This window comes from Oncorhynchus clarkii, chromosome 12 (genome assembly GCF_045791955.1).
Source record: "Oncorhynchus clarkii lewisi isolate Uvic-CL-2024 chromosome 12, UVic_Ocla_1.0, whole genome shotgun sequence".
NCBI classification, from domain to species: Eukaryota; Metazoa; Chordata; class Actinopteri; order Salmoniformes; family Salmonidae; genus Oncorhynchus; species Oncorhynchus clarkii.
This window is the reverse complement of record NC_092158.1, coordinates 101,861,951-101,874,835: the sequence shown is the minus strand read 5'-3', so window position 1 is coordinate 101,874,835 and position 12,885 is coordinate 101,861,951. Positions and strand designations below refer to the sequence as shown.

General features: G+C 42.8%; 1 protein-coding gene across 1 annotated transcript; it reads right to left on the bottom strand.

Moving 5' to 3' along the window:
* Positions 1 to 2,633: 2,633 nt before the first annotated feature.
* LOC139422630 (NLR family CARD domain-containing protein 3-like) lies at positions 2,634 to 9,877 on the bottom strand. The gene is made up of 8 exons (XM_071173776.1): positions 9,738 to 9,877; positions 8,205 to 8,321; positions 7,948 to 7,985; positions 5,389 to 7,180; positions 4,917 to 5,090; positions 3,785 to 3,958; positions 3,559 to 3,605; positions 2,634 to 3,163 (listed from the first exon to the last, which is right to left on the bottom strand). Exons 1-8 carry the CDS (start codon positions 9,875 to 9,877, stop codon positions 2,634 to 2,636), a joined length of 3,012 nt encoding a protein of 1,003 aa, XP_071029877.1.
* Positions 9,878 to 12,885: the final 3,008 nt, after the last annotated feature.

The window sequence follows — 12,885 nt, the reverse complement described above, 5'->3', positions numbered from 1 at the left end:
ACAACTATGGAGTGTATGTCCATATATAATTATACAACTATGGAGCGTATGTCCATATATAATTATACAACTATGGAGCGTATGTCCAAATATAATTATATATAATTGTATAATTAGTTAGTTTTTCAACATAAAAGACAACACATGATTACATTGGTATTTTAACAGTGTTGTTGTAAGAGGTCCTCACTACTATAGAAAGACGCGCATGTGTGTGTGTGTCCAGAGTGTGTGTGTGTCCAGTGTGTGTGTGTGTCCAGTGTGTGTGTCCAGAGTGTGTGTGTGTCCAGTGTGTGTGTGTCCAGAGTGTGTGTGTGTCCAGTGTGTGTGTGTGTCCAGTGTGTGTGTGTGTCCAGTGTGTGTATCTAGTGTGTGTGTGTGTGTGTGTGTGTATCTAGTGTGTGTGTGTGTCCAGCGTGTGTCTGTGAGTCCAGTGTGTGTGTGTGTGTGTGTGTGTGTCCAGTGTGAGTCTGTGAGTCCAGTGTGTGTGTGTGTGTGTGTCCACTGTGTTTGTGTGTGTGTGTGTGTATTTGTCCAGTGTGTGTGTGTGTGTGTGTGTGTGTCCAGTGTGCGTCTGTGAGTCCAGTGTGTGTGTGTGTCCAGAGTGTGTGTGACCAGTGTGTGTGTGTGAGTGTGTGTGACCAGTGTCTGTGTCCAGTGTGTGTCCAGTGTGTGTCTGTGAGTCCAGCGTGTATGTGTGTCCACTGTGTTTGTGTGTGTGTTTGTCTAGTGTGTGTGTGTATTTGTCCAGTGTGTGTGTGTGTGTGTGTGTGTGTGTCCAGTGTGTGTCTGTGAGTCCAGTGTGTGTCTGTGTGTCCAGTGTGTGTCTGTGTGTCCAGTGTGTGTGTGTGTCCACTGTGTTTGTGTGTGTGTTTGTCTAGTGTGTGTGTATTTGTCCAGTGTGTGTGTGTGTGTGTGTGTGTGTCTGTGTCTGTGTCTGTGTATGTGTGTGTGTGTGTGTGTCTGTGAGTCCAGTGTGTGTATGTGTGTGTGTGTGTCCAGTGTGTGTGTCCACTGTGTTTGTGTGTGTGTGTATTTGTCCAGTGTGTGTGTTTGTCCAGTGTGTGTGTGTGTGTGTGTCCAGTGTGTGTCTGTAAGTCCAGTGTGTGTGTGTGTGTGTGTCCAGTGTGTGTGTCCAGCAGGTGTGTGTGTGTATCCAGTGTGAGTGTGTGTGTGTGTGTGTGCGTCCAGTTTGTGTGTGTGTGTCCAGCGTGTGTCTGTGAGTCCGTGTGTGTGTGTGTGTGTGTCCAGTGTGAGTGTGTGTGTGTGCGTCCAGTGTGTGTGTGTGTGTGTGTGTGTCCAGTGTGCGTCTGTGAGTCCAGTGTGTGTGTGTGTCCAGAGTGTGTGTGACCAGTGTGTGTGTGTGAGTGTGTGTGACCAGTGTCTGTGTCCAGTGTGTGTCCAGTGTGTGTGTGTGTGTCCACTGTGTTTGTGTGTGTGTTTGTCTAGTGTGTGTGTGTATTTGTCCAGTGTGTGTGTGTGTGTGTGTGTGTGTCCAGTGTGTGTCTGTGAGTCCAGTGTGTGTCTGTGTGTGTGTCCAGTGTGTGTGTGTGTCCACTGTGTTTGTGTGTGTGTTTGTCTAGTGTGTGTGTATTTGTCCAGTGTGTGTGTGTGTGTGTGTGTGTCTGTGTATGTGTGTGTGTGTGTGTGTGTGTGTGTGTGTGTCTGTGAGTCCAGTGTGTGTATGTGTGTGTGTGTGTCCAGTGTGTGTGTCCACTGTGTTTGTGTGTGTGTGTATTTGTCCAGTGTGTGTGTTTGTCCAGTGTGTGTGTGTGTGTGTCCAGTGTGTGTATGTAAGTCCAGTGTGTGTGTGTGTGTGTGTGTCCAGTGTGTGTGTCCAGCAGGTGTGTGTGTGTATCCAGTGTGAGTGTGTGTGTGTGTGTTTGCGTCCAGTGTGTGTGTGTGTGTCCAGCGTGTGTCTGTGAGTCCAGTGTGTGTGTGTGTGTGTGTGTGTGTGTGTCCAGTGTGAGTGTGTGTGTGCGTCCAGTGTGTGTGTGTGTGTGTGTGCGTCCAGTGTGTGTGTGTGTGTGTGTGTGTGCGTCCTGTGTGTGTGTGTGTGTCCAGCGTGTGTCTGTGAGTCCAGTGTGTGTGTGTGTGTGTGTGTGTGTGTGTCCAGTGTGTGTGTCCAGCAGGTGTATGTGTGTGTGTGTGTCCAGTTTGTGTGTGTGTGTGTATCCAGTGTGAGTGTGTGTGTGTGTCCAGTGTGAGTGTGTGTGTGTGCGTCCAGTGTGTGTGTGTGTGTGCGTCCAGTGTGTGTGTGTGTGTCCAGCGTGTGTCTGTGAGTCCAGTGTGTGTGTGTGTGTGTGTGTGTGTGTCCAGTGTGTGTGTGTATCTAGTGTGTGTGTCCAGCAGGTGTGTGTGTTTGTCCAGTGTTTGTTTGTCCAGTGTGTGTGTGTGTTTGTCCAGTGTGTGTGTGTATCTAGTGTGTGTGTCCAGCAGGTGTGTGTGTGTTTGTCCAGTGTGTGTGTGTGTGTGTTTGTCCAGTGTGTGTGTGTGTGTGTGTGTGTGTATGTTTGTTCAGTGTGTGTGTGTGTGTGTGTGTATGTGTGTGTGTGTGTGTGTGTGTGTGTGTGTGTGTGTGTGTGTTTGCCCAGTGTGTGTGTGTGTGTGATTGTCCAGTGTGTGTGTGTGTGTCACTGACAGAGGGACACTGAGGAGTCAACATGAACCCAAAACCCTGGATAGAGGGGCTCAGTGAATGTGGAGGTGAATGTGATCAGGTGGGTCAGTGTGTCAGAGGAGGCTCTATAGAAGGACAGAGTGCCGGCTGGCCAGTCCAGATACACTCCTACTCTGTGGGAGCTGGAGGAGGGGACGTCTATGGTAGTGGAGTTATTATTGTGCCTGGCAGTGTAACTGTTGTCATAGCAGAACAGACTCCAGGACTTGTCATTGTATCCAAAACAACAGTCATTATCCCCTCCTCTCCTGCTGATTCCTTTATATGTCACTCCTATATCAGCCCTTCTCCCACTCCTCTCTACCTCCCAGTAACAGCGCCCAGTCAGACCCTCTCTACACAGCACCTGTCTACAGTCCTCAAATCTCTCTGGGTGATCAGGATACGGCTGCTTCTCTGCCCCCCATGTCACCTTTCTGTTCCCCTCAGACAGAGAGAGGCGTCTGTTTACTGTGTTTAGGTCCAGTGTGAGATCACAGACATCTGATGGATGAAACCAGACACAATATTAGAAATCATCATCATTCACATTAGAATGTTAACTCACTTTTCACTAATTCATTTAATGTAGATGTTTCTAGGTATCAAAAGGAGAAGTTAAGGTAACTTGAGACTTGTTGAATGATCAAATGTTATACTGTATGGTAATATAAAACACACTTATTCACATTAATTACACACACACACACACACACACACACACACACACATTGTCAAAGTAACTCTTTGTAAACGTTGGTGTCCCTGATTTCTGCTTCTGTAGAACTACAGCTGATATTTAATATGACCAAGTCAGTAATGATGGTGGTCTTTGACTTTGACTTAACTTGAATTAAGACTTATTCTTAGTCATATTCTTCACAGCAGGCAACACTCACATTTTCTAAGCCCAGGTTTCATTCTGTTCTCTCCACCATGTTCCACACTGTAGCGGTAAGCAGAAGAACAGACAGACATTGAGGGATACACCTGAACTCACACACACACACACACACACACAGTCAGCATATACCTTTGTCTAAGTGGTGGTCAGAATGTTTGTCTTAACCAGCCTGGTAAGTCAAACATGTCTGATATGAACATTGACATAAACCCTCTACATACTTGAGTTTCTCCAGTCTGCAGTGTGGATCCTCCAGTCCAGCAGAGAGCAGTCTGACTCCTGAGTCTCCTGGGTGATTGTAGCTCAGGTCCAGCTCTCTCAGGTGTGAGGGGGTTGACCTCAGAGCTGAGACCAAAGAAGCACAGCCTTCCTCTGTGACTAGACAGCCTGACAGCCTGCAAAGAGTCAAATCATATTTAAACCACACTGCTATTCTTTGGTGGTGAAAATAGAAGCACTATACATTTTTTAAACATTCAGATATATCAGTGTCCTGAAACCTGCCATATCTATTTATAAATGAATGACAAATTATTCAAGTATTGCTTGTTTATAGAAACATGTATAGTACAAATATTATAGTAGACACAGATATAGATTGTATTGAGTATACAGTCCACACCATATCTATTTAGACAGTGAGGTATCAGATTTAGATTGTATTGAGTATACAGTCCACACCATATCTATTTAGACAGTGAGGTATCAGATTTAGATTGTATTGAGTATACAGTCCACACCATATCTATTTAGACAGTGAGGTATCAGATTTAGATTGTATTGAGTATACAGTCCACACCATATCTATTTAGACAGTGAGGTATCAGATTTAGATTGTATTGAGTATACAGTCCACACCATATCTATTTAGACAGTGAGGAATCAGATTTAGATTGTATTGAGTATACAGTCCACACCATATCTATTTAGACAGTGAGGAATCAGATTTAGATTGTATTGACAGTGAAGCTAACATTTTAAATGTGTCTCTGTACTCCAACATTTTGGATTTCAGATCAAATGTTTCATATGAGGTGACAGTTTATAATGTCACCTTTAATTTGAGGATATTTTAATACATATCTGTTTCACGTTTTTTCTAAATGATAAAACTATATGAATCCTCTCAAATAAAAGGTGACATTCTATGTACTAATATATACACCATTTAGTTTCTATTAGGAAAAATATTATCTAAAACACAATCAAATGTAAAACTATAATGTATAACTATAAACCTCACTGTAAACAAACACTGTCCAAACACATATGGTGTGGACTATGTGTGTCTGGTTAACACATGTGGATCTGGTGAACAGTTATCACTTGTTGACCAACTACAGGAATACTGACCTCAGAGTCTCCAGTTTACAGTGGGGATTCCCCAGTCCATCAGAGAGCAGCTTCACTCCTGAATCCTGCAGGTCATTGTTACTCAGATCCAGCTCTCTCAGGTGTGAGGGGTTTGACCTCAGAGCTGAGACCAGAGAAGCACAGCCTTCCTCTGTGACTCCACAGCCTGACAGCCTGACAAAGAGATCATCATGACTTCACAAACACACTGTTAATTTAACACCAGTAGTGTAGAGGGACAAAGGCAGATGTATTTGGTTTATTCTCTCAAACAACATATAGATGAATCTTCCGTCTCCTAGAATTGTATGGTCATAATGTTATACTAATGTCAACATCAATGAATTTATTCAATATGTTTTTGGTTTATTCTCCCAATATAATATTAAAAACATATTATACCACATATTTTTCTCCAAACTGAATATTTCTTCCTGATGATTAGTTCTTAAATGTCATTTTATTTACTCACAGAGCAGCTCTGGAGGCTTTGACCACTGGCAGCAGCCTCAGAAGACCTTCCTCTGATCTGGAGTATTTCTTTAGGTCAAACACATCCAGCTCCTTTTCTGAGGTCAGCAACACAAAGACCAGAGCTGACCACTGTGCAGGTGACAGGTTGGGTTTTGAGAGACTTCCTGATCTCAGGTAGCTTTGGATCTCCTCCACTAGAGAATGGTCATTCAGTTCATTCAGACAGTGGAACAGATTGATGCACCTCTCTGGAGAGGGATTCTCCCTGATCTTCTCCTTGATGTAATTGACTGTTTTTTCATGGGTCTTTGAGATGCTTCTTGTCTTTGTCAGTAGACCTTGTAAGTGCTTCTGATTGGACTCCAGTGAGAGGCCCAGAAGGAAGCGGAGGAAAAGGTCCAGGTTTCCCGTCTCACTTTGTAAGGCTTTATCCACAGCACTCTTATAGAAAGTAACATCAGGCTTGTCTCTGAACAGCGAAGAAAATATACTGGACTTTGTTTGTAGTTTGTCCATTAGATTCTCATTGTTGTTGATGAATGAGAGGAACACATATACAGCAGCCAGAAACTCCTGAATAGTCAGATGAACAAAGCAGTACACCTTGTCCTGGTACAGCCCACATTCCTCTTTAAAGAGCTGTGTGCACAATCCTGAGGACACTGAGGCTTCATTGACATCAATGCCAGCCTCTTTCAGGTCTTCTTCATAGAAAATCAGATTGCCATTCACAAGCTGTTGAAAAGCCAGTTTTCCCAGTGACAGAATGCTCTCTTTATTCCAGTGTGGACCTGTCTCTTCTTTCCCAATATACTTTTCATTCTTCTGTTTGGTATGAAACACCACAAGGTGTGTGTACATCTCAGTCAGAGTCTTGGGCATCTCTTCTATCTCATGTTTCAACATGTGTTCAAGGACTGTTGCAGAAATCCAACAGAAGACTGGAATGTGGCACATGATGTGGAGGCTCCTTGATGTCTTTATGTGTGAGATGATTCTACTGGCCAGGTCCTCATCACTGAATCTCTTCCTGAAGTACTCCTCCTTCTGTGGGTCATTGAACCCTCGTACCTCTGTCACCTGGTCAACACACCCTGAAGGGATCTTATTGGCTGCTGCAGGTCGGGTAGTTATCCAGAGGAGAGCAGAGGGAAGCAGATTTCCCTTGAAGAGATTTGTCAGCAGAACATCCACTGAGGTTGACTCTGTGACGTCACAACAGATCTTGTTCTTCTGGAAGTCTAGGGGCAGTCGGCACTCATCCAGACCATCAAAGATTAACAGAACTTTGTACTTGTCGTAGTTGGAGATTCTTGATTGTTTGGTTTCCATTGAGAAGTGATTGAGAAGTTCAATGAAAGTTTGTTTTTCCCCTTTCATCAAATTCAGCTCCCGAAAAGGGAATGAAAATACAAATTGGACATCCTGATTTGCTTTTCCTTCTGCCCAGTCCAGAATGAACTTCTGCACAGAGACTGTTTTTCCAATGCCAGCGACTCCCTTTGTCAGCACAGTTCTGATAAGTTTGTCTTGTCGAGTTAAGGGTTTGAAGATGTCGTTACATTTGATTGCAGTCTCTAGTCTTGCTTGTTTCCTGGTTGTTGTCTCAATCTGTCTCAGCTCATGTTCATTATTGACCTCTCCTGTTCCACCCTCTGTGATGTAGAGCTCTGTGTAGATCTTATTGAGAAGTGTTGGGTTTCCTTGTTTAGCGATCCCCTCAAATATACATTGAAACTTCTTCTTTAGATTAGATTTGAGTTCACGTTGGCAAATCACAGCAAGCTCATCTGAATCTAGAAATAACACAGAGGATGTTAATATTACGTCTGTTTTAATGCCTACAGTATTGTAGGACTGTTATAAAGTTTTACATTATAAAAATATATTCTCTTAACTGAATGTATAAATGTGTAAATGTTTTCATAATGTGTGACTTATTGTTTTAATATTGGTATTATTGATATTAATGTTGTCTCTCTCTCTCTAAATTAATCAACACAACACATCCCTGTTGCTACTTGATGGGGTCACTAGGTGTTGTTTTAAGGCTGCTACAATATCATTGAGTTACACAGCTATTTTAATTGTACTTTAGCTACAGCTTTTAAATGTTATAAAACAGCATTCATCATGAGGCAGACAGATCTTACATTTCTCCAGTGTGTCAGCAAGCTCCTTCTGGTTCATTTTCCTCAGGACGTGCAGTGTGATCTTCAGAGCCCCCTCTCTGGCACTGCTCTCCTGCTTCTCATCTTCAGCATCCACCACTTCCTTATCCTGCTTCTTACTCTCAAAGCCTTCTGGGGGTTCTGGACTAAGAATCCTCTTGAACATCTTCAGCTCGTTCTTCACAAATGTCATAATTTTCTCTTCAAGCATCTGAAATAAATAAAGTAAATAAGTTAAGCAAGAGATGAAATGCTTTCTCATCAACACATTAATGCATGTTTGACAGATCAACTTTACTTGAGGTAAACAAAAACAATGTACATAACAGGACCACATACACTGAATATGGAGGCCAGGTCTGTTTGATGACTCTGGGAAGACTGACCACTGAGAATCTCTGACTCTGATCTCTCCTGTTGGTTTCTGTGGACAAAACATGAGATTACATCTCCTCATCCAGGGAGGACACACACACACACACACAGGGAATATTGTGTTTAATATTGTTTTAGGACTATGAAAATTGAAAAAGGATTAGCCTATGGATTATGAAAACAACAACAATAAATGGGAAAATGGGAGAGAAATGACTAGAGACAGTGTTGTTTAATTCACTGACCATGACCCATGAGTTCCTCTTACCTTTGTTCAGTAGAAAAGTCTCCCTCTCTAAATAATATAGGAGGTTCCATAGACTTGTCACTCTTCATGGACACACAGCTGGGTACAGGGGAGGCTGGTCTCTCCTGCCTGATTGGTCTTCAACACAACAGGGACAAACATTACATCTCTCATCTACTCTGAGCTCAGATGGGGAAACATAAGAAGAGTTTCATTCCAAAATGCTATATATCCATTTTCAGAAATGTTCGTAAATGAGCATTTATTGTTTAAAGAAGTTATGTTTACATATTTCTTGCTAAATGAGGGGATGGCACGTGGGTACCTGCTTCTATAAACCAATGAGGAGATGGCACGTGGGTACCTGCTTCTATAAACCAATGAGGAGATGCAGCGCGAACTGCGTCACAAATAGAACTGACTTCCAGACGCTCATTGGCGCGCGAGCAGTGTGTCATTTTTAATAACAAAATTAATTTAGCGACGCGAGCGTTGTAGTCAGTCTGTCAGCCCCGCTAAAAGGCTGGTGTCGTTACTCTGCCTTCTCCGGGGCATGTTGAGGTAAATTTACTAACCGGGAGGGTTGAATGATGTAATTTATTGGAGGGCTGGAAGACGCACTCTCGAGGTTGTTTACTCACAATATCAGATATTAAGATGATTTTTATAATGAATGTATACTGAGGTTGAGGTTCTGACTAGTGATTATTTACCCGGGGTTCAATACCTGCTATTGAGGCGTCCTGAAAATAATATTCAAAAGTTCGGTCCTTGGACACAGAGGGGTTAAACACTAAAGTTTCCGTCCATCTAGTGAAGAGAGGAGAACCGGACAGAGGTAGCCAGCATCTGTTAACGAGACAGGGAGAAGCCTCACCTGGATTTAACAAGTGGAAGAAACAACCGGGGAGCTCCATCGGTCCACAAGAAATGCAGGCAGCCGGTGATGATGTAGTGGTAGCTATGGAAACTAGGATGCTGCTGGTAGAGTAGCTAGCTAGCTTACCGAGCTGTACCAACTAGCTAGGATAACTAGGATGCTGCTGGTAGAGTAGCTAGCTAGCTTACCGAGCTGTACCGAATAGCTAGGATAACTAGGATGCTGCTGGTAGAGTAGCTAGCTAGCTTACCGAGCTGTACCGAATAGCTAGGATAACTAGGATGCTGCTGGTAGAGTAGCTAGCTAGCTTACCGAGTTGTACCGAATAGCTTGGTTAATTAGCAGGTCGTTCTGTCCCTCGTCTCGATGATGATGACGAATCCGGTGAAACACAAAATGAAACAAGGATAGAGAATGAAAAGGATCTGGCTACACTCACACTGTCCCTGACCGTAAAGAAAAAAGCAAATTGAACAATAAACTTCGGCGTCTCAACACTGTAACAAACTCCGTCGTTATTCCCAACAACGTGGACGCGGACGGTTCTGTACGGGGACACGGACGGTTCTGTACGGGGACACGGACGGTTTCAGAGGACAGTTCTGTACGGGGACACGGACAGTTCTGTACGGGGATGAGGACAGTTCTATACGGGGACACGGACGGTTCTGTACGTGGACGAGGACAGTTCTGTACGGGGACGGGGACAGTTCTGTACGGGGACATGGACGGTTCTGTACGGGGACGCAGACAGTTCTGTACGGGGACGCAGACAGTTCTGTACGGGGATGAGGACAGTTCCGTACGGGGACATGACCAGTGCAACACAATCAACTAAACCCAGTCTTTACAGTGGGTTACATTAGTAATATTCATTTTAAACAAACATTCTATGTTTTTTTGTAACAATATGTTGAGATCTGGGACCATATCGCCAAAGTGTCTCAGAGTAGAAAAGTGGTCATATAAGTGCTGAGAATAAAGACATTTGACACTTATGGGTATAAATTAAAGCTATGCATGAAGCCTCTAGTCCCACCTAGTCGGCAGATATTTAGGACACCTTGTGAGCTGTCCTAAGTAGTTTAGAGTTAAGAGCAGGTGTCTTGATAATACTATAGAATAATGCAGTGAGTCAGTGGTTCCTGAGCCACATGTAAACAGTAACTGAATGATTGCTTGATGGGATCCGTGAGCTGACAAGGTAAAAAATCTGCCCCTGAAGAAGGCATTCAACCCACTGTTCCATGGCTGTTATTGTAAATAACATCTGCTAACCATGTGCATGTAACCAATAACATCTGCTAACCCTGTGCATGTGACCAATAACATCTGCTAACCATGTGTGTGTAACCAATAACATCTGCTAACCATGTGCATGTAACCAATAACATCTGCTAACCATGTGCATGTGACCAATAACATCTGCTAACCATGTGTGTGTGACCAATAACATCTGCTAACCCTGTGTATGTCACCAAGAACTTCTGCTAACCATGTGTGTGTGACCAATAACATCTGCTAACCCTGTGTATGTGACCAATAACATTGCTAACCATGTGTGTGTGTGACCACTAACATTGCTAACCCTGTGTTTGTGACCAATAACATCTGCTAACCATGTGTATGTGACCAATAACATCTGCTAACCATGTGTATGTAACCAATAACATCTGCTAACCATGTGTATGTAACCAATAACATCTGATAACCCTGTGTATGTAATCAATAACGTCTGCTAACCATGTGACCAATAACATCTGCTAACCATGTGTATGTGACGAATAACATCTGCTAACCATGTGTATGTGACCAATAACATCTGCTAACCATGTGCATGTGACCAATAACATCTGCTAAACCCTGTGTGTGTGACCAATAACATCTGCTAACCCTGTGTATGTGACCAATAACATTGCTAACCATGTGTGTGTGTGACCACTAACATTGCTAACCATGTGTGTGTGACCAATATCATCTGCTAACCCTGTGTTTGTGACCAATAACATCTGCTAACCATGAGTATGTGACCAATAACACCTGCTAACCATGTGTATGTAACCAATAACATCTGCTAACCCTGTGTATGTAATCAATAACATCTGCTAACCATGCGACCAATAACATCTAACCCTGTGTATGTGACCAATAACATCTGCTAACCATGTGACCAATAACATCTGCTAACCATGTGTATGTGACGAATAACATCTGCTAAACCCTGTGTATGTGACCAATAACATCTGCTAACCCTGTGTATGTGACCAATAACATCTGCTAACCATGTCTGTGACCAATAACATCTGCTAACAATGTGTATGTGACCAATAACATCTGCTAACCCTGTGTACGTGACCAATAACATCTGCTAACCATGTGACCAATAACATCTGCTAACCATGTGTATGTGACCAATAACATCTGCTAAACCATGTGTATGTGACGAATAACATCTGCTAACCATGTCTATGTGACCAATAACATCTAACCCTGTGTGTGCGACCAATAACATCTGCTAACCCTGTGTATGTGACCAATAACATCTGCTAACCATGTGACCAATAACATCTGCTAACCATGTGTATGTGACCAATAACATCTGCTAAACCCTGTGTATGTGACCAATAACATCTGCTAACCATGTGTATATAACCAATAACATCTGCTAACCATGTGACCAATAACATCTGCTAACCCTGTGTCTATAACCAATAACATCTGCTAACCATGTGACCAATAACATCTGCTAACCATGTGTATCTGACCAATAACATCTGCTAACCCTGTGTATGTGACCAATAACATCTGCTAACCATGTCTGTGACCAATAACATCTGCTAACAATGTGTATGTGACCAATAACATCTGCTAACCCTGTGTACGTGACCAATAACATCTGCTAACCATGTGACCAATAACATCTGCTAACCATGTGTATGTGACCAATAACATCTGCTAAACCCTGTGTATGTGACGAATAACATCTGCTAACCATGTCTATGTGACCAATAACATCTAACCCTGTGTGTGCGACCAATAACATCTGCTAACCCTGTGTATGTGACCAATAACATCTGCTAACCATGTGACCAATAACATCTGCTAACCATGTGTATGTGACCAATAACATCTGCTAAACCCTGTGTATGTGACCAATAACATCTGCTAACCATGTGTATATAACCAATAACATCTGCTAACCATGTGACCAATAACATCTGCTAACCCTGTGTCTATAACCAATAACATCTGCTAACCATGTGACCAATAACATCTGCTAACCATGTGTATCTGACCAATAACATCTGCTAACCCTGTGTATGTGACCAATAACATCTGCTAACCATGTCTATGTGACCAATAACATCTGCTAACAATGTGTATGTGACCAATAACATCTGCTAACCCTGTGTACGTGACCAATAACATCTGCTAACCATGTGACCAATAACATCTTCTAACCATGTGACCAATAACATCTGCTAACCATGTGTATGTGACCAATAACATCTGCTAAACCCTGTGTATGTGACCAATAACATCTGCTAACCCTGTGTATGTGACCAATAACATCTGCTAACCATGTCTATGTGACCAATAATATCTGCTAACCCTGTGTATGTGACCAATAACATCTGCAAACCATGTGTATGTGACCAATAACATCTGCTAACCATGTGTATGTGACAAATAACATCTGCTAACCATGTGTATGTAACCAATAACATCTGCTAACCCTGTGTATGTAACCAATAACATCTGCTAACCATGTGACCCATAACAACTGCTAACCATGTGGATGTGACCAATGATATCTGCTAA

Bases quoted from the DNA above. Each gene is read 5' to 3' on its own strand.
- LOC139422630 (XM_071173776.1), bottom strand. From the start codon at position 9,877: ATGTCCCCGTACGGAACTGTCCTCATCCCCGTACAGAACTGTCTGCGT. The intron at 5,091-5,388 runs GTGAGTAAATAA...TCTCTTTGTCAG, and splicing joins AAAGCCTCCAGAGCTGCTCT to GCTGTCAGGCTGTGGAGTCA. The intron at 3,959-4,916 runs GTCAGTATTCCT...GACTCTTTGCAG, and splicing joins TGTAAACTGGAGACTCTGAG to GCTGTCAGGCTGTCTAGTCA.